Source organism: Asterias rubens, chromosome 3, assembly GCF_902459465.1.
Source record: "Asterias rubens chromosome 3, eAstRub1.3, whole genome shotgun sequence".
In the NCBI taxonomy this organism is placed as follows: Eukaryota; Metazoa; Echinodermata; class Asteroidea; order Forcipulatida; family Asteriidae; genus Asterias; species Asterias rubens.
In genome coordinates this window covers 6,733,804-6,755,421 of record NC_047064.1, presented here as the reverse complement: position 1 = coordinate 6,755,421, position 21,618 = coordinate 6,733,804, and the positions used below count along the sequence as shown (strand labels likewise).

The 21,618-nt window shown below is 38.4% G+C and overlaps 2 protein-coding genes across 2 annotated transcripts; one reads left to right on the top strand and one right to left on the bottom strand.

Moving 5' to 3' along the window:
• Positions 1 to 2,204: 2,204 nt before the first annotated feature.
• On the bottom strand, positions 2,205 to 10,445 carry LOC117288019 (the record flags this gene model as incomplete). Its single annotated transcript, XM_033768695.1, has 9 exons — positions 2,205 to 3,092; positions 3,863 to 3,988; positions 4,775 to 4,872; positions 5,543 to 5,699; positions 6,336 to 6,594; positions 7,255 to 7,453; positions 8,832 to 9,088; positions 9,376 to 9,557; positions 10,329 to 10,445. Coding segments are annotated over 9 exons (1,542 nt in total), but the record flags the coding sequence as incomplete, so codon positions are not given.
• Positions 10,446 to 14,539: 4,094 nt separating this feature from the next.
• LOC117288331 (prefoldin subunit 5-like) lies at positions 14,540 to 20,954 on the top strand. The gene is made up of 6 exons (XM_033769144.1): positions 14,540 to 14,629; positions 18,263 to 18,368; positions 18,822 to 18,853; positions 19,354 to 19,428; positions 19,649 to 19,754; positions 20,114 to 20,954. The coding sequence occupies exons 1-6, from the start codon at positions 14,540 to 14,542 to the stop codon at positions 20,185 to 20,187; spliced, it is 483 nt and encodes a 160-aa protein (XP_033625035.1). The 3' UTR covers positions 20,188 to 20,954.
• Positions 20,955 to 21,618: the final 664 nt, after the last annotated feature.

The window sequence follows — 21,618 nt, the reverse complement described above, 5'->3', positions numbered from 1 at the left end:
GAGCTGAAGTCAGGCCGTGTCCGAATTGGCGAATTCGGCTACAGCTATGGCTAGGGCGCGCGCGTCTGCTATTCTTCAACACTGACAGACGCGCTGATCTAGCCGTAGCTGTAGCCAAAGTCGCCAATTCGGACACGGCCTTAGACTTGTGTCCAAGTCGTTAGTTGTCTGTCGCGGTGATAGCGAGCGCGGCCACAACTCGACTATTTCACCGCAGCAGACCATTAACGACTTATCAATAAGTCTATATGGCCGGGGCACTGGATTTAGTTTGTCTGAGACTAGTGTAGGGGGCGTTCCAACTCCAAATTCTACCTCCATGATCATAGTTGCGATTAATAATAATACTCCTAGAACTATGAGGCTCGTTCGGCTATCTAGGAGTAAGTTGCGATAACGTAACCCTCCTCCCGACCCTGCTCCCGACGTCGGGAGCCTCCTGACCCTCCTCCCGACATCGGAAGGGGAGTTACGTTATCGCAGCTACCATGATCACATCTTATGCAACATGAAGAAGGAATTTGCTTTTCGGTGAAACAGTTTACCAACCAAATTATATTGAGTCTTCATTGCTGATACTGAGTGACTGGTGCCCCACCAATTTTTTTTACAAAGCAAAGAAATTTATCAAGCAATATTTCTAGCTTCCTAGCTGAAATTGGGCCCTAAATGAAGAAAATTGCTTAGCGGAATCCTCTCGCATCTATATTATAAAAGCGCTTAAATCGCATGGGCGCCGCCATTGTTGTTTGGCAAGTGGTGCCCGAACCCTGCTAAAATGATAATCAAGCCCATAAAACGGGAAAAACCCACAAACGGGACCCACGCGAAACTAGAAAATATGAGTTATTGGCAAACATTGGCAAGAAAAGAACAATGCCAATGCAGGGGATCGCGGGGACGGGAGATAGAGAGGCACGGTGGCGTGGGTTAGATATGGGACGGGATAGGGAAGGGGCACACGGTGGGACAGGGAGTTGGGGAAAAAACGAACGAGGCTGGTGAGGGGGGAAAAAGCAAAGGGGTTTGAAAACTATACAGGACAGAAAATAATCAACTGAACGGGAACAAAATAAAAGAAACGGGATATAAACGCTGGGAAAGAACCACTATCGTGATCCGCTGGAAACTGGAAAATATGGATGGGATCGACAATGCCGAAACGGAAAAAAAGATGGACAAGTGTACGATTGCACTATGATTCGTCTTAACTTAGAATGGGTTGTTTGCCACAGTGATTTGTATTGTGACCCTGCCCAGCCACTTTAGCCCTCCCCTGTACACAACGCTACACTTGCAGCATTTTTACGTCGAGCTTTCTAGCGGGGTTGCCGCGCGAAATCCCGGGTTATTACATCTATTAAAGGGTGGAATCGGTCTTCAGTCATGTCAGTTGAGATTAAGTTTACCTTTTACAAGAACACCTCAAGGGGTAGCAGATTACCAAATCCTGAACTCCAGAAAAAAAAATCCACGGGGAAATCCAAAACCAAATCACAGTTTCAACATTTAGTAGCTGAAAAGCTACAATGTAAGAATAAGAATACATTTACCAGTAAATGTCCCGGACATTTCAAAGTAATTATACAAGGATAAAAAACACCACTCTGTTTAATCTGTCTGAATACAAGAAAAACATTTTTGTGTGCCCTCAGAAAATGAAGTCATTATTCAAACAAACTGTTTCTGGAAAAAGTTAATTTTGCTTGTTGCAACCATATGTTTACATGCATTGAGCACGGACTTCTTAGGAACAAATTATTTTCACAGGTCTGTTAATGCAACCAATGATTCAAGCATGAACAATGTCTACATCAATTTTGTAAGCTCTTCAAATCCTGTATAATAATACCTTTAGAGTACACACAAATAATCACCAGACAAGTATTTGTTTAATATATACACAGCCTCGATTTAAAATGGTGAATATAAGCATGTTTTTAAAAATAGAAAATAGAGATTTGTTTTTCTTTTATAATAAGAATGTTTAAGGAGGAATGCAAAATTAACCAGGCGGTAACTCAGAGTTAGTTTCAAGGTTTTTTTAAAGGTTTTCTGAGGTTCAACCAGGCATATATTTGGTCCTTGGAAAAAAGTATGAATATTTTATCAAGTACCAGGACCAACCTAAACACATGGTGTAGGCTCTAACAGACATTTCAGGCTATTTATTCACAATTTTAGCGCAAACCCCCCCCCCCCCGGTAAAACAAACTTAGGAAAATCATGCCTGGGTTCAACCTCGAGTTACATCAAAGTACCACTTGTTCAATACTGCATTTCTCCCAAAACTGGACGGATAAAATCTTTGGTGATATTCACATATGATTTCTTACATATAATAAGACCCTCGTAAGACTACTTTCATGTGGGCATTGCACACATATCAAAACACATGCTTAATATTAAACATCAAACACATTATCAATAGAGTAAACCTGTCGACAAATATATACAAATGTAAAAAATATGTACAACCTATGAATACCATTTCAACTTGAGCAGTCTAACCTCTCTACTTTACTCCGGGCCTGAATTTAGATGGAAAATCCTAAAGGGCTTGTTCTAAAAAATGGTCACTCAACCCAGTTTCTTTCTACAAGCTCAGAATCAAAACAAGAAGAATTTTTTTGTAAATTAATTTTATTCGAACAAGTACTAAAGACAAGTAAGAAAATATTTAGGCCAATCTCATTTGTCTTTACAGGTAAAACGGGCCGCTCACACTTCACTTTTGTACAGTGTTATCCAGTTTTCCATGGCACTGGTTTAAAAAAAAAAAAAAAAAGTGGGCTGATCAGCTAAAAGTTGCATACCTGATACTCTCAGTAAATGTCACCGAAAATCTGGTTCAAAAAATTGCTTTGATTCAAACGCGATCTTAGAGTCTATGAAGAATCTAACTTAAGATAAAAATGAGGGAAGGGTAACTGATTTTTTTTTTTCTAGCTGGTCTGTTCAGCCAGTGATTGCATCTCCGTCTCCTGTGCCTGGACCCGACGACGTCTGCTCCGCCTCTTTGCAAGCTTCGCCTGAAGGTCCTGGTCAACTCTTGCCTTGGCCATGTCTTGTTGTCTGTTCAACTCCTTGACCTGTCAGGTTGGGGCAAAACAATTTTCGTCAATTGTTAACAAAAGCAGGCTGTGTGGATTGAGTCATTGCATGGTGAGGTATTAATGGATATTTGTTTTATTTACTTATTTGTTTATTTTATTTTGTACACACCCGATAGCAAAATTAGCAAAGACATGTAAAGTTGTAGATCTGGGAGGAAAATCCTAAATGGGGAAGACCCATGCAATCAGGTAGAGAGTGAAAACCCAATCTTTGGAAGAAACCCATCGTCAAAAGTTCGTATTTGCATCCACTATGAGGTCTAGCTGTGAAAGGCCTGCCTTTAGGCCTATATAGTTGCGGTCACGTGTCGTCAAAGCTGAAAGGCACAATCCTCTTCAGTGAATAGACATTGATCGCTCGCCAAACAGCCGCGCTACCACCAACTGGATTAAGCATGTACACGCGCATTGTGGTCTACCATGTAGCAGTGCAAAAAAGACGAAACAAAAGCACTCTGAACAGTGTTGTACCTAGACCAGTGGTGGGCTCTAAATCCAATTTCAGTCCAACAAGGGCGAGCGGATGAACAACATTATTCATGTTTAGATTTGGTGCCATCATTGCTGAAATGCAATCTGGGGGAAATCTGTGCTGGGCAGCACAGTGTATTTCACTGAGAGTGCTGGGAGAAATTATTAGTTCTGGCCAGGCCCGCCCCACACTGCCCACCGTGGCTATACAAACACCGACGCTGAATGGTACCAAAATGCTCGCGGTTTATATTGTGTTGGTAAAATGTACTTACATTTTCTTCATGCTGCTTCTTGAGCTGATCAATGTTGCCAAAAAGATCATCCATGGATGGGGTAGGAGCAAGCTCAGTCAGAGGAATGGGTGTGATGGCTTGACTGTCATTTCCTTCTGGAGCAAGCTGTGTACAGAGAGAGAGACAACCATAAATTATTAAGAAGTCATCAGCAAATAAATGGTTTCTTGTTATAATAAAAAATTTAAGGGGGTGGATATGGGCAGAAGGGGTAAAACTGGAGTATGTTCATAGAAAAAAAAGAGGAATTACAGGACACTTTCTCAGTACATACATCACAGCTTATCGAGAAAATGCTGCAATGATCAGGTGAGGTTTTGCAGTAGCACCATGTGTAAATCTCTTTGAGTAGTGGTGGTTTGAAGAAGCATCGGTGGTTTGAAAACTGGACTCTTCCTCCTGAAGACGATCAGAGTGTGCTGATCGAAATGTTGAGTGGTCAACCAATACACAGGAAATAATATATGAATGCGTAAGTTGCTGCCCTGATTCATTCAGTCGATGCGGAGCATCATATGATGGCCCTCCAAACACGTTGGTCCTCCATTGCTGTACGCAGCTCTTCCCGTCGCAGGCCAGAGTCCCAGCACAAGGTGTCCACATAGGAGGTTTTTGGTATGCCACAGGAACAGTGACCCTATGAGTAGGGGTCCATAGCAGCAGTCTGCTCACTGCCAGCTCAGCATGTCTGAGGCAGTGACCTGCTCATCTCAGCCGCTTTGTTCTAATTTTGGTGCTAACTCTTGGTAGTCCACTATAGAGTTCCAGGTAAGAGGAGGTTAAGGGACTTGTTTTGGAGGCCAGCAACTTTAAGCTTTGCCCGTCAACTCTCTGAGGTTTCATTGTCACTCTTATAAAGAAAGAGCCAACAAAATTAGAACAGTGACTTACCGTAGCCAATTCTCCAGCCTGTGACACGGCGTCTGCCTCAACTAGCATCAACAGCTCTGCATCATCTTTGTCTACATCCTCAACCTCAGCTGGCACATCTAAAATAAAATAAAAAACAAATAAATAAAAACGCACAGAAACTTAAAAGACTAACCAAGAAAAAATATGGATGATCGCCAAACAAGGTTTACTTGTTCTGAGGAGTGCCTCAAAAGGCGAAACGGTAGGAACGTTCGAATTGCACCGGATAAGAATACCAGCACATGCACATGGACCATTCTGATGGGCCACTAGATTGTTCATTTGGGCGTTCAAAACATTAATGCTAGCTAATGTGAAAGAATTCACTGTTACTACACACGTATCTGCCCACCTCTGCCATGTTTGCACATTATATGCACACTGTGCAATAACATAAGTGGAGTATGACCCGTACAAAGGGCACAACAATGATTTATGGTGGGTTACTGGGTAATGACGTCAGGCAGCTTGGATTATTAATCAAATCTTGTTACATATTCAGTTAACTTTGACTGAGCTTTCTTCCTATCATAATGCGTTTTAAAAATGAATTTGTTCATTATTTTGACATGATTAATAAAGCCCATCGAGAACTTTGTTGAGACATCATATGAATTTTCTTTTTAAATCACCTTCTCTTTACATGCATAACTCCCAAAACAGCAGACAGTGGGCAGACGGCAGCTGTGTGTGGCATGGTGCAAAGGGGTTCAAAAGAAGAAAAATGGAGGTTTTAACTCAATTTACCTGAAGAAATCTCAATCTTATCGGCCGCCTCATCTCCCAGCTTCTCACGAATCTTCTCTTTAATAAGTTTAAGTCTCTCATGCTTTAGTTCCTGCTTCTTGCTGGCGCACTCCTTCACCGCGGACTCAAGATCTTTTAAGATTGTCTTGTTGATGACCTGATCATCCAAAAGAACAACAATATTTCAACATAATGTTTTGATCATTTCTCATTTGATTTGCTTGACAGCAGGATGCACAAATGGTTTTTGAGAAGGGTGTTTTAATCCTCTGGTTTTCAAGAAACACAGCATGTAAACACCAGGCCTGAAATTTCATCTTTGAGAGGGCAAGGCAATTTTCATTTTGAAAAGGGCACTACCATTGGGAAATTTATTGGAAAATTTTAAAGGTACTGTATATTAAAGGCATTTGGCACTATTGGTAATTACTCAAAATAGTTGTTAGCACAAAAACTTACTTGGTATCAAGCAATTGCGGAGCTGTTGGTAGTATAAAACATTTTGAGAAACAGCTCCCTCTGAAGTAACGTAGTTTTCAAGAATTTTTTTTCCACAAATTGGATTTTGAGACCTCAGAATTAGATTTTGAGGTCCCAAAATCAAGCATCTGAAAGCACACGACTTTGTGTGACAAGGGTGTTTTTCTTCCATTATTATCTCGCAACTTCGACGACCAATCGAGTTCAAAAATTTAACAGGTTTGTTTGTGCATATGTTGGGATACACCAACAGAGAAGACTAGTCTTTGACAATTACCAAAAGTGTCCAGTGTCTTTAATCAAACTGGCTTACATGATCACACCACTGGATGAGAGCTCCTGTCCGCTTGTACACGGTGACGTAACACTCCATGGCGTGCTTGTGTCTCTCCGGCGTCAGCAGATCCGTGAAGACGTGATTGATAGCCATGGTAAGTACCTGCAACTCCTCCTTGGTGCAGTATGGGAACCGGATCGTGTTGAGGTAATTCGCCGCGCTGGTGATGTTCTGTGATCCGGCAACGAGATTGTTCCGTGCCTCTGCTGCAAATTTGTACCTGAGGTCGGTGTTCCTAGATTGGTAACAGAAGAAAATAGATGTTATTTTATGGTATGAGGAAATTAGAATTCTATTTTGAATTGCCAATCATGCTGAAGGCTGACAATAGACCCTTCCCATGGCAAAACGAGGGAACGCTGCACTGTTTTATATGCGGCCTGATGCAGACACAATTGTTTGTCTTCTGAGTGCACATCTCTATGGCATTTGGCATACCTCAAGGGAAGGGTCTATTATTAGAGAAGAATAAAGATTCAGAAAATTTGAAAAAATTGAAAACAAATTGAAAAATCATAATGCAGACTAGCCAGTAAAACTTGAAACCTGTTCAGGCCATACAACTATTGTTTGAACAAGAAGCTTATTAAATTATAACTGTTGTGACTGAGCTTTCATTTTACCAATTTTTATAGGGACTCTCCTTATGGTCCTGTGGTTAGACTGCAGGATTTGCAATCTCATGGTTGCGGGTTTGAATCATACCTAGCTAACCATTGATTTCACAAAGACTAGAATAAGTATATTTAAAAAGAAAATTGTGTACTTAAGAGAGATTAGCTGTTGTCAGATTCGCGTTTGTATCTCCCTGTGGGGAATTTGCGGAGTTCCCTTGATGGGAAGATCATCAAAACAAACATACAAACCAAACAAACTAAAAAGATATTCTACTCACTGAGGAGGTATCTGCAGCACGTCTCCCCATCGCCTGATGGCAAATCCAAGTTGGCCACCAGCATGTTGAAGAAGGACTTTTGCGTTCTGCCATTTGTACTTAGCGACACCAACCCTCTGCTTGCGCTCCAGTAGGATGTCCAAGTCTGACTCCAAGTTGAACTCTCTCTCGCTGCCGTATTTACCATCAAAGACGCTTGCTGTACAGAAAAGAATATTAGGGTAAATTGGCTGCCAAAATTTTAAAAACGCTGTACCTTAATACGGATTTGCAAGTCGTGGCAAGTCTCAAAGTAATTTTTAGTCGATTTATCGAATGAATCAAACAACTAAAGTAACTGAAATTGCAACCTGATTTCCTGTCCTTGGTGCAATGGTACAAAACTGCTAAATAATTTATACTTCATAGCTTTCAATATTCTGACCTAGCCCCATTTGTATATAATTTAAATTGCATTACATGAATGTGATCATAAGAAAGGCGATCGAGGAGCTGGGCTGAACTCACAGCAAGACAAGTCTTAAATTTTTCAATTCAATATCTATTTTTGCTTAAAAAATACTAAATTTTGAGGGCGAGTCTGATAAATATCTTTCAATTTAACATTAGGACATTTAAAACTAAATCAAATTGTCACTCTTATCTCTACAATACACACTATAAATTATAATGACCACTTCATGAATATAAAAGCCCCATTAAAACCGACTTCCTCTGCACAGTACAAGGGGGGAGTGTTTATCTGCGTTGCCTAGCAACGTGTAATACCAGCTTAAGATCACCATGGAGCACCATGTTTATACACATTTCAGGGACAGTGTGAACACTGACAGATGTTAAATCTCTGCCTCTCATCAATGGATAAGTACCTGTTTGCATTTCAATCAGCTTAATGGCATTACATGGGCATCAGATCCTGCAAAGGAGTGATGGCACTAGTAAGAGGCTACATTAGCATGACAAACATTGCCGCCAGACTACATGGTAAATGATGAGCATTGCTTATTTCATATGAAACTGAACCTAACTTATCAGAGGTCCCAATAATATAAAGCCTGTAAGCCAAGCTAAAACAGATTACCGGCCCAAATTTCATTAAGTTTACATTACTGTACGTGTTGCCACTTGTTCTGTACTTAATTTTTTGCTTAGAAAAGAAATTTTTCTGTGTAGTATTTTCTATTAACAGCTTTATGAAACAGTGGGACCTGTACCTGCTGACCTCTGCTATGCAGCAGCCATCTATGCCAATTTCTCTCTGTAGCCAAACTAGCAAAGTAGGAGGAAGGAGCTTCAAGTGTGAAAACGTCAGCAAAATTTAACCATGATGTTCCCAAGAAACTAGTCCAGTGTCAAAGGAGGTTAAATGCTTGAAAAACGCTTGACGTAAGCGCCTACTTCCTTGCTTCCAGAAGCACCAGTTCTTTGTTCATGGTGGAGGCCATAAGCTTGGTCCCAGATGTCTTACCACCAGACTACAGAGACTGCCCAATACCTCATTAAATACTTTTAAACTGACACCAAGGGGAACAAACAATATAAACCTTGAAACATTACTTTAAAAACAAATGTCTCACCCAAAATGCCGTCCTGCTTGTCGTACAACGCCTTGAGATGTTCCGACTGTGTCTTGAGAGGTTCAACTTCTCTCTTGTAAGCTTCTAGCTGTTTAGCCGTTTCCTCTAACTCCTTCTTGTGAACCTCCTGCTTGGACAGGGCCTGCATGTATTCTTCGTTCTCTTTGCTCATTTGCGCATTGAATTGACCCTGGGTCATCATCTGTCTCGTTGACTGATGGTTCTGTAAATCGATGACGTCCTGGTATTCTTTCCTCCTGTTAAAGAAACATTACAGTATTGGTAAGAAAAAAAATTGTTGAAGATCACAGATTTACATAAACCTTACATGGTCTAATGATGATAGTAGGAAACATCCCTTGAAATATTTTTGTATGAAATGTACATGAGGAGAGCACTAGAAAGGCAGGATTTCTTCATATCTGACAAAATAAACAGCTATCCCTTTTTTTGGGTGGGGGGGGGGGGCAGGCAGTCAACAAGGTCTGAACTCCAGATATAAAAGTCTGAAAACCTCCTCACCCTAAAATAAATCTAAACTTACGTTTGTTGATCAAGAGTCTGTTGCTCGTGAGCCATTTTCTTTACTCGGACGGTGAGTTTACCGAGTTGGTCACTCTTCAGCTGGTACTGCTTGGTAACATTTCGAGACTCCAAGGCCGATATCTCCTTGTCTAATTCCACAATGGTCTGGACGAGGGCTTCATTTATTTCCACAACTGCAGGCTATTTTTAAAACAAAACAAAAACCATACACATGGTTAGACACTTTTCAAATTTTTGTACCATTAACAAAACAAATTCTTGAGACATGCAGGCCATTCACTCATCATTTAAATATAAAAAAGGTTGAATGAATAGAATGATGAAAATATACATCATTGAAAAAAATCTTCTCAGAAAAATGGCAGAAAAACACCCAATTGATATAGGAAACTCCACAAAATTAAAGACACTGGACACTATTAATAATTGGTAATTGTCAAAGGCCAGTATTCTCACTTGGTGTAACAAACCTGTGAAAATTTGAGCTCGATTGGTCGTCGGAGTTGCAAGATAACTATGAAAGAAAAAAACACCCTTATCACACAAAGTTGTGTGCTTTCAGATGCTTGATTTCGAGACCTCAAATTCTAAACTTGAGGTCTTGAAATCAAATTCGTGGAAAATTACTTCTTTCTTGAAAACTACGTCACTTCAGAGGGAGCCGTTTCTCACAATGTTTTATACTATCAACCTCTCCCCATCACTCGTTACCAAGTGAGGTTTTATGCTGATAATTATTTTGAGTAATTACCAATAGTGTCCACTGCCTTTAAAGCATAATTTCACACTGCGTTTCTCAATCACTTTAAAGTTAATTCTGTAACCTGAGTGGAACAGAGAAAATAGGCAAAGGGCAGGGGTTTTCCCCATTACTGGGGTTGAATCCGGTGCTCTTAACCAGTAGGCCATGACAGGCCAATTAAATAGGCTCCAATTAAAACAAAATCCTACCTGAATATCATCATCTTGTGGAATAGGTTGAAGAGGCGGAGCTTGGCTCTGAAGAGGGCCTTGCTGCTGCACCTGCTGGGGAGGGGGGGCTTGCTGTGGGGGCGGGGCTTGCTGTTGGGGAGGTGGTGGGGCCTTCTGGAAGTTTTGCTGAGCTGGTTGGATGATGTGAGTCGGTTGTTGATGAGGGACCTGTGAGTGTACTATAACTTGAGGCTGCTGATGAGTGGTGTGCACAACATGACGGACTGCTGGCTCGCTGGCAGCACAACCCATTGTGATAATTTCTTTTTATCTGCAAAAAAAATATAAGTAGGGTTGTGCACTTTAGAATTAAAATTATTTTTTTTGATAACTTTCTGTATCCTGCCACCACTTTTTATTTTTACACAAAGGGATATTTCATTGAGGTATGTTAGATACTACATTATTTCATATCGAATGAAAAAGTGGTGCCGTGCCACGGAAATGTTTCCATTTTCCTTAATGGTTTAACAGAACTTGCATTTTTACTTTTGATAACATGTATACTGATTCCAGTCCAAATTATTGTTCCTGAGCCAACATGCATAAGAAGCAAATGTCAACACACTTCTTGATAAAAATAGAACACTGACCACAGTGCTCACATTTCCACAAAGCCGCCCCAACCCCCCCGTCCGACCCCCCCCCCCAAAAAAAAACCCAAAAATGTATGCTGATTTAGGGGCCACTTATTCGCTTTTTTCCAAAGCCGGTCTTTATACCGACCGTTAACACACCCACACGTGACCGTGTTTTGACCAATCAGAGACTTGAAACCGTCCAACCAAGGTACTACTAATAAATAATAGGCCGTCATATGTCTATTCTAATAAAGTAAACAGTACCAATAAAATATTTTAAAAAATATTAAGGTTGGTCGAAGGACCGAGTTGACCTGGGACCGAGTTGACTTGGGACCGAGTTGACTGGGACCGGGTTGACTGGGACCGAGTTGACTGGGGACCGAGTTGACCGGTACCCATTTTTTGTATCGTAGGAGGTCCTGTTTTCGAGGTGTCCCTAAAATCGTGGCAAATCTTTTACCTCTCTGTGCGCGATGTAAACAGTCCCTAGATAAAAATTGTGTGGTTTTATTTGCCAAGCAAAGAGTCTCCTCTCCCTTGACCAAAACTTAGAAACACGTAAGGCTCCACTGGATATTTGCACTTGTAAACGCAAAAAGTTTGGTATTTTAGGCATTTATACAAGGTACAAAAATATGTCATAATGTTGAGGCCATATAAAAATATTTGCCCACCGAAAAAGTTTCATCAAACACTATTTCAATTCACAAATCATGATGATCGAACCATGTGACTGAATATTTTGCTGAGCATTCTGGAAAAAAAATACAGAGGCTTAAATTAAAGAAGCCATGTGCCTTATATCATTTTCTAATATTTTTTGAGATTTAATTTGTTAACCCTCCGATCAATATTATTATTAATATTAAAATTTAAACGATCAGCTTGTTGATTCAATTATCACTGTTTATTTATACGCTTTGTTATAAATTTTAAGAGAAAAAAAAGGGGGAAAAAATAAATAAAAATCAGATTTGAAAGCCAATGATTATTCACACTTTTTTTAAAATTATTTATTTTTGTTATTTTTTGCAAATTACCATGGTAATTTTAAAATTTCTTTTAAAAATATTTTGAATAAAACGAAGACAACTGCTGGCTATAGAGTAATACACAGAGTCTCAAAGAACACTTGTAGTCACTGTAGATGTTTCTTCCATGTATGGCTTCACCGGGAAACTATGCTTTCTTGTTTGCCGTGAAAACAGGAAAAATTCAAAACAATGGTGAATGGGGCCAGTTGAAGTCATCGAAGATCGGTGTGTAGTGTGAACATTTCAATGTCCATCAAGTTTTAATATATGTTTGCATACTTCATATTAACAAAAGAAGGTAATTAGGGCATCGGTTGATATAAGGCATCATTATTTTTTCCCCAAAGGCATAATAGCGTGAAAACTGGTAAGGGGAGGATACACGCACACACACAGGGGGACACGACTACACAAAACACAACATTGTTGTTCCTCACCAAAAATTCACTAAATCACACAGTAGTCTCGATGCTAATATTATTCCAAAAGAAGTCACCAGCTTCCACAAACTGCAGTCTTTGCACAAACTGCTAAATTTAGCAATATCCGTGTCCGTGTGCTCAGATAAACAAAGATTCCACAGGTGGCACAGTTACACTTTTCACCTTTCGACGACGTCAATTTCTTTCCACCATTCTTTATGCAATCAATCTCTCATAACCGGTACTGGACCAAAGCTCCATTACTCCAGCAGGTAAAAGTGTTGTGTGTGAGGCGGCGCTCAGACTCTAAACAAGGAGATTTGCATAACAAAGTGCCTGTGTGGTCTGTCGCTATAGCAATGCTCATCAACACATTACGCACATGCGGAGTGATTGTTAAAAGTGTGCCAGTGTCATAACAAACGAATACAAACACCGTCCGGTGTTACTATTTATCTTGATAAATAAATAACAATCATTCGGAAATTTCGTTCCATAGGCAAACTGAAAAAAAAAAAAAATAAATAGAGGAACTAGTGTATTGCTATGATTATATATAAAGAACTGAATGTTTTGTAAGATTCAGGAATGTATTGTGGACTCTATGGTATTGCTTACCGCACCCATGCTACCCCCCCCCTACCATCTCACACTGGGCCAAACTTCATTTATATATATAGATTGTAGCATCAAAACTCGGTTTTGCCAATTTCTTTGCTATTATTAGCAAGAAATGAACAGGGTACCAGTCACAGCCAGGTGGTAAATTTACGGTATTTTGGCTAGTAACTTATTTTTACTAAGCAAGGGTTAAGAGTTTTCTGTCTAAAGTAATCGGCAAATGTTTCTGACAAAGATCCTGCTGCTGTTGCTGAGATACTTAGTGCTGAACTAGATTCGTGTAGAAAGTGGCTCATTGACAACAAATTGTCTTTACATTTAGGCAAAACCGTGTCTATCCTTTTTGGTTCAAAAAACAAAATTAAGAAGGCCGATAACTTTAAAGTCTTGTGTGAAGGTAAACAGATTGAATCAGCTACGTCTGTAAAATACCTGGGGGTCTCATTTGATCAGCAGCTATCAGGGGAATTAATTGCCAACTCCATTATCAAGAAAACTGGTGATAGGTTAAAATTCCTTTACAGACAGGCTTATTTTCTTAACACTAAATCTCGTAAAACACTTTGTTCAGCATTAATCCAGTGTTACTTTGACTACTCATGCTCTTCTTGGTTTTCTGCACTCCCAGTCCATCTCAAAAACAAACTTCAAATTATTATGCAAAATAAAATGGTTAGATTTATTCTAGCCAAAGACTCCAGGGCCCACATAGGTCAAAAAGAACTTGACATAGCGGGCTTCCTAAACGTTAAAGACAGAGTCTCTCAACTAAAATTAAATCATGTGTATAGAATAACTTGTAATGCCACTCCTGATTATCTTCGTGACAACTTTATTAAGGTCTCTGATTTTCACCAGCACAACACTAGGACCAGTGATCTGAATTTTATAGTCCCAATCTCATTCAGCTCAATTAACAATACTTTTTTTGCTACCGCCATAAGAGAATGGAACAATTTACCTGCTAATATTAAAATGTCTACTAGTCTGCAACAATTTAAAAAACTAGTCAAATGCCACCTTGCCACAAAAGCCACCTCTAAGGAAGCATAGCTTGGGTTCCTTTTTGGTTTCAATTTGTTATATTATTTATCGATTTAATTTAATTTAACTTAATTTTTAATTTAAAATATTTGTTTTTCCTATTCTATTTATTTTTCTTGTGTTCTCTTGCTTTGTTTTTCCTTGAATCATCTTTTTGCCCTTGACTAGGTTCGTCTGTTTTTTGTAAGGACCCCAATGGAAATAAGTCTAAGTTATTGGCTTTTTGGGGCTATCCTTGGATAATTTTCTGCAGTATTTCTATCTTGTTTTTTTGTCTTTTCTCCTGTTGTTAAGTACATGTTTGTATTTTGAGTATGTTCTTGCTGTATTTTTATCCGAATAAATTCAATCAATCAATCAATCAATCAAATCTGAAGACTAAACCAAACCGCGGTTTCGAAAACGGCGGCCTCGTTCAAAAAAGCTTCACGCTCTTCGAAAAGGGCGCCCTCAACAGTCCATTTATAAACAGATTATCTATCAAGATGGCGGGTGGAAGTGGCGAACCTCAAGGCGTGGATTTGATGCAGTTGGCTCTTCCTCAGCTGAACATGCTGAAGGAAGAAATCGAGCAGGTAGTCAAATAAACACCAATGCTATTTGTATACTACTTTATTTGCTAATCTGGTTGGCTAAGGGGCTCAATTTTGCTCGTATAAAGTAGGTTGTCCAGTTTCCGGACAACATATGTCATTTTGTTATTATTGACATTGCCGGCATTTCAATTCAATTCACTTTATTTCCAAATCCATGAAAAATAAACAAAACAATTAGCAGTGAATAAAGAACTATGTTTTACAAGCAAATGGAATAATGATAATACATGAAGTAATACTAGGGATGGCAACCAGAATTTCAATGTTTGTTCTATAGCTTTGAAATGTGGCTAGTATGAAAGAATTCAGTAAATGGAGTTATTTGGTGGTTGTTTGAAGAAAATCGGTCAAGGGGTTCCAGAGTTGTGGTTATTTAGTGTCAAGTTCAGAGTCGTGGTCGTTGCCTAGCAACTAAAGTAAACAACAAACAAACAAATAACAATTTTAATAAAATCCTAATTAACAAATTAGACTTTTTAGTTACACAAAACTGAAATATTCTGGTTCCAGGCAAAAAGTGTTATGAGAACTGAAGAAAAAAACCAATTTGATTGCGTGGATTTTGAATTAACAGACCTCAAAAATGGACTCAAAGTCCCCAGGGATTACTCAAAGTGCATATCTTGATCTTTCGTATAAACAAATAAACAATGAATAAACAACAGTTCTCAGAAGAGCATATCTCAAAAAGTAATTGACTGGCCACCTTCATTTTTGGACTAGGGGTAGAAAAGTGGGATGCATTTGAGGTTACTTAATGACAACTAAAAATTCCCATGAACTTAATTATTGTTATTTTTGAAAATATGCAAATTAGGCCTAATTACCCGTGTAATCTGACTCCCCGCTGAGATAAACAAACAGCGAATATACCTTGCATTTTCAAAAGTGCATATCTCTAAAAGGAAATCTCTAACCAGCTTCATATTTGGACAAGGGATAGAAAAGGGAGATGCCATTAAGGTTTTTAAACAACAATAACAAAATTCCCTTATCTAAATAATTTTTTTTCTTGTTCAAAATATGCAAATCATGCTAATTATCTGTATTTTGACACCTGCCAGATATAATGAATTAACTCGTGTTTTCAAAAGCGCATAGCTCAAAAAGTAAATATCTGATCACCTTCATTTTTGGACAAGGATTAGAAAAGTAAGATGCCTTTAAGGTTATTAAACAACAAAAACATAATTCTCATTATCTTAATTATTGTTATTTTTCAAAATATGCAAATTGAGCCTAATTGCCCGTAATTTGACACCTGCTGTGTAAAACTAATAAATAATGTCGCATTTTCAAAAGTGCATATCTCAAAAAGTAAACATCTCACCCCCTTCATTTTTGGACAAGGAATAGAAAAGTGAGATGCCTTCAAGGTTATTGCACAGCAAGAACAAAATTCCCATAACCCCAACTATTGTTGTTTTTCAAAATTTGCAAATTATGCCTAATTGTTTGAAATTTGACACCTGCATGTCTAGATAAACTATGAAGCAATGATGCAACCTTTGGGAAAATATGTAGTAAATTTTAAGATCTTAATGAAATAAAAGTGAAATAAATTCAAAGACTGAACTGTGTTTGCTTGTCTCTTTCATTAAACATTATGCAAATTTTAGATTTAATAATTTGTCAAGAAGAGGTAAATAACACAACAAAGTTAATGTTAAATTCAACTTCTCAAAAGGTCAATATTTAAAATAATGTGAAAATTTCAAAAACACAGCTATATCAACATCATACATGAACACAACAGAGTAAATGTTAAAATGAACAACTTCTCAAAATGTAAAAAATGTCAAACAACAAAGATAAATAACAGAGTAAATGTTTAATTGAAAGATAACAATAAAACTTAATAATATTTAGTCAAAAATCAAGTAACAAAGCTAAGTTGCAGAATAAAATGTGTGAAATTGGAGATTAGAAAGTTTGCAATTTAAACTGCTGAATATGGATCACCGAAATCCGAAGAAAAAAAAACAATTTTGACGGACGAAAAACAAGTTCAATTTCTTTTTTACGAAAATAATGTGAATATTCTTTGTCAACAAACAAAAGTTCTCTCTAAAAAGTTCAAATTTCCCGCAAATATTCTGCACTTTGATCAATAAACACTTGCAATTCTCAATACACGTCCGCTCTTCACGAATGAATAATGGAGTGTAAACAAATATAAGACCCACGCGGCGCAGTAACTGCCATTTTGCAGCTTCATTGCGCAAGTCTGGTTTCGGCGCGATGACGTCACCATGTACACTGCGCTGTAGTGGGATTTATGAATGACTCTTTACGAGAGGTCAAAACTAGACATCTAGCTCTGTACACAACCTTGCAACCGAATAGCTACAGATTCTTGAGCGACCCCTCATGGAAAAGGCGCTGTAGCTGAAAACCGCCTCGTTCCTCAACTTAGCTACGGCCACCATTTTGTAGAATAGAACACGGTCTTTCGTTTGGTATGCGTCGCGATGGTGAGCTAAGTCGCGATCGTTAAAATCCCCTTCAACAAACATTTTAACATTGTTTCAATAGTTTAAGATTAATTATGGCAAAGTGGACTTAGCCATAATTAAAAAGCCTAACATCTAAGCTTCATTTTAAGGGGTATTTCGATATTTTTGGACGTATTTACGGCCGTACGACAGCCCAAAGAAAAACTTCATCACGCATGGCAATTCAGGGACAAGAAATGAACTGCGCGCTGACGGGGTGCGAATTAACGAAAAGTACGGATTTTTTCTTCTCTTTTCTCGGAAAGTAAATTTCTAATTATTCTAACATTTTGTCAAGTACTAGAAAACGAATTTCTCAAAAGTTTTACATTATTAACATACTTTTATTCTACACCATTTCGTAAAAAAAAATTTTTGGAACTGAAATATGACACCGTCGCAAATTAAAACTTCGTCAAATTGTTCGCCAGTCACGTGACCGGGCGACGTCCCTAGTAATACTAATACTACATGATTTACAAGCAAAGGCAAAATATAAATTACGGAAAACAAGCAAAAAACTTACAGAGCACAAGGTGATGGAGTTTTTATTGTAGACTAGTAGTAGTATAGTAGTGTAGGGCCTACCTTGTTCCTGGATAGTTGCGATAACGTAAACACTACCCCGACGGCGTAGCCGGAGGGTTACGAAGCATGCTCTAATTGTAAAGGGCGAAATGGTCAAGTTAGTGTTCAAAGAATTTTTGCCATGATTTTCGAAAGTGGTAAAAATAGAGCAAATCTGTTGACTAGCTGTTGAAATTGTATGTGTTTGACCATTTCGCCCTTAGGCCTTAACATTCAAGCATGCTTCGTAACCCTCCGGCTACGCCATCGGGAAGAGGGTTACCTTTATCGCAACTAGTTCCTGGACTGTACACCAACTATGACAGCGGATTAGCTGTTGTTGTAAAAATGATTCAGAATTTAGCATGACACACCTTTGATCAGTTTTCAACAGAGCACTGACCTGCAAAATCGACAATGATAGCAGAGAAAACAAGTTACCTTAACATTTACAATAAACTCACACACCCACTTTCTCTGGGTCATTGAGGAAACAGAATCGTATTACTCATTAACTTTCACAATGTTCCTCGTCCCTTTGTTTATGTAGGAAGTTGAGATGCTTCAAGGATCTCTGCAGCAACTGAAGATAGCACAGACACGTTTTATAGAATCATCGGAGAGTCTTAATAAGTTCAAGAAGCCGGAATCCGAAGGTATATCATACTGTTGTGGCCACAGTGGGGAGTGCTAGATTTGAAAAAATTGTCCACTGACGCATTGTTCTGAGACACAGCTAATGAAAAGAGTATCAAATGTCACAGAGAAAGAACACAGTCAAAAGGCCATCCAACTAATTGCATGGCCCCATAACACAAATATTTTGTGAACCTAGCTCCACTTCAGCGATGATGGCCCCGTAATTAAACATGAATAATTTTGTTGATCCGCTTGCCCTTGATTGACTTCAATTTTCTTTTGTATCGCCCACGGCTAAAATTTGTCTAGCTACCACCCTGTACTGTACATCATACTCCAAAACTCATTCTGACTAAACTAATTTTGTTTACAAGTGCCACTCAAAGATATTTCCTTTACACAATGCTGCATACTCAATTGTGTATATATTTCTGTTGTTTATTATGCTTGCCAATTGTTTTCTCTTTCAGGCAAAGAAATTCTAGTTCCACTAACAGCATCTGTATCCTTTTTGAATTGTCAATACTTAAACTAAATCGCCATCAGCAGGGAGACGCTCAACCATTGGACTTGGATGGAGATGCTATTGGGCTCAATTTCATGGCGCTGCTTTCGGGAACTTTGCGTCACCAATGCCCCTCGATCCACTAAACCTAAATTAGTAGTTCTGGCAAATTTTCTTCCTTCTGCCCAAGTAGTAGTTAATAAGCAGGACGGTTCTTTTCAGAACTGAAATATCTCCTGAATTTGGAAATCTACTCCGCGATAGTACATGTAGAACATAAGGCAAGACAAGTTCTCAAAAGAACATAATCTACCTGGCAAATAGATACACACACATGGTTTTACCACAAATCAAATATATATTTATACCTCACCATGCAGTGCCTCAAATCCGACTTTACAGGATTAGTTCACCCTCCCCTACCCCTATTCATTATATTGCCCTAATTGTTAAAACTATGTAATCATGAAACATGATTCCTTAATTTGCGTAAATAGCTTTATGTTCCTGGGAAGTTACAAGATATCAATAATGTTCTCATTGATGTTGGAACGGGATACTATGTGGAAAAGGTAAGATGGCAAATGATGTCTCTATTTCTAAGAACTGAGTAGGTTTACAGGTACCAAATGTGTGAATTAAATTGTGAGACCAAAAACAATACCATACTACTGGCAGGCACACAAAGTGAATAAGCATATTTGATTTGATTCATTTAATAACTTTTGTTTGCGTTAGGTTTGGTACATCTTAGACGTGGTATTTAAATATTATTTTCTTTTCCCCCCGAAGACTTTACCCCAAGCCCAGGAGTACTTCAAGAGGAAAGTAGATTTTGTGACGCAGCAGATGGAGAAAGTGCAGCCTGTATTAATAGACAAGTCTAAAATGAGACAAGGTGAGGAAATTCAGTTTGGCTGTTTTCAAAAAATAAAAACAAAAATGTGTAATGTATGTTTTGTTTGTGGTTGCACCATGTGTAGGTACTTTGCAGTGTAGATTTTTTAATATTTGTTTTTATAGTAGTCTATATGACCTTTATGGACTTGAGAACTTGTTACTGTCATATTTGGTTTGCTGTTCATCAGTTTGTCAGGTTTGTCAGTTGATGTATATGGTGGATTACATTAAGTGCTTACACTGCGAACAACTGTTTTGTTAGCAATAAGAAATTCTGTAATGTTCCTTTAATCATAAAATAGTGAGGGTTGTACTTTAATTGTTGTTTTCTTGTTTGTTTTCCTGATCATTCTGCAGTTGTAACAGAAGTGATGAATATGAAGATCCAAGCTCAGATGTCTCAAGGTCAAGGTCAAGCCGTCAAGTCATAGCATTCTCCTGCCATACGCTGTTAGTAAATGTAGAGTTTGTAGACTTAGTGTTCACGCCTGCAGTAGTCCATGAAACCAAAATTCACACAGCAGACCAGCAGATACTGAGAGGAGTTCTCAAATGAATTCCATAAGTTTATGTGTCACTTTTTGTGTTAAACAATAGAAAAATAGATGGCGATTATCCAAGGTGTTTTTGAATAAACAGACGGAATGTCGCAAAGTTAAATTTTAAGAAAAGTTTAATTTTCCATTATCTATATGCATTGAAATCTTGCATGCGCACGCGCGGGCCACTGTGCCACACCTCGCCTAAAATGTGCACTTCACTGAATAACGTTAATGTTAAGAGCACTAGCACTTAACTTTCAATAAAAGCAAAGCAGTGTCTATCTGATTATATACAATAAGCCAGAACACGGTCAAATGTTATTTTCTCTGTACAGTGCTTTGAATGGAATTAGAAATAAGGAAATTTGTTATACCCATGATCCAGGTCCTTTAAAAGATACTGTTCTGGTCCCTAAAAAGCTCTTTAAAATTTATATCCCCAGGGACCGATTTCACAAAGCAATTAAGATTGATTCAAATTTGAGATCAATCTCTAGCTAGCTCTTTGTGGAACTGATTCCTGTGACATTTATTTCTTTTAAAAATTGTTGGCGATGACTCTTGGTCTTACCCCTGTGAGTCAGTATACATGTATCAGAGTTGTATGGTTCGTTTTTGAAAGGGCAAGGGCACCAAGGCATTTTCTTTTTGGTATAGGGCACCCTATGATGAAATTGCAAATTTGTACTTGAGCATTTCAAGGGCACCAAGGCAATGACCAGTGGGAAACGGAGGCAATCACCTTCGTCGCCTCTGTGAAATATCAGGCCTGCATGTATCATCCATTTTCATTAAAAAGTTATCCCATTATAGACAAATTATACCAACCTATTCTAGAGTAAATCAAAACTCTTTGTTTAAGCATTGGTCTGTCTTTTTTTTAGTCCATATGTTATGTATGAACTAGAACTTTACAGTGTGTATATTATTTTTTTTTAAGCGTGCATTTCTGTCTTTTATGGTTTGATTAAAAAGAGTATCTGCATAGATATTTCATCCCGAACTGGTGTATAGCTGAAATTTGTTCATGTTGCATTAATATACTTGAGCCCGGTTCATACTTATTGCAAATGCGATACAAATGTTGATATCACAGCTCCATTTTCGCTGCAAATATTTCGCAGGAGTGCCCTACCAAATTATTGTGAATTTGTGACATCAAAATTTGTATCGCAGGATTGCTCATATCTCAACAAAAGAAACCTGTTTTGATATTCAGTTTTAGCATTGTGTACTAAGACTTGACGCAAGATTGTCAATATTACCACATAGAAAGGTTTGCGGAAACCAATATTACCACAGTTTTGTGACATCACACTT

Coding starts and splice junctions, on each gene's coding strand:
- LOC117288331 (XM_033769144.1), top strand. CDS start 14,540: ATGGCGGGTGGAAGTGGCGAACCTCAAGGCGTGGATTTGATGCAGTTG. Junction 18,369..18,821: donor CAAGAAGCCGGAATCCGAAG/GTATATCATACT, acceptor TTTCTCTTTCAG/GCAAAGAAATTCTAGTTCCA. Junction 19,429..19,648: donor CGGGATACTATGTGGAAAAG/GTAAGATGGCAA, acceptor TTCCCCCCGAAG/ACTTTACCCCAAGCCCAGGA.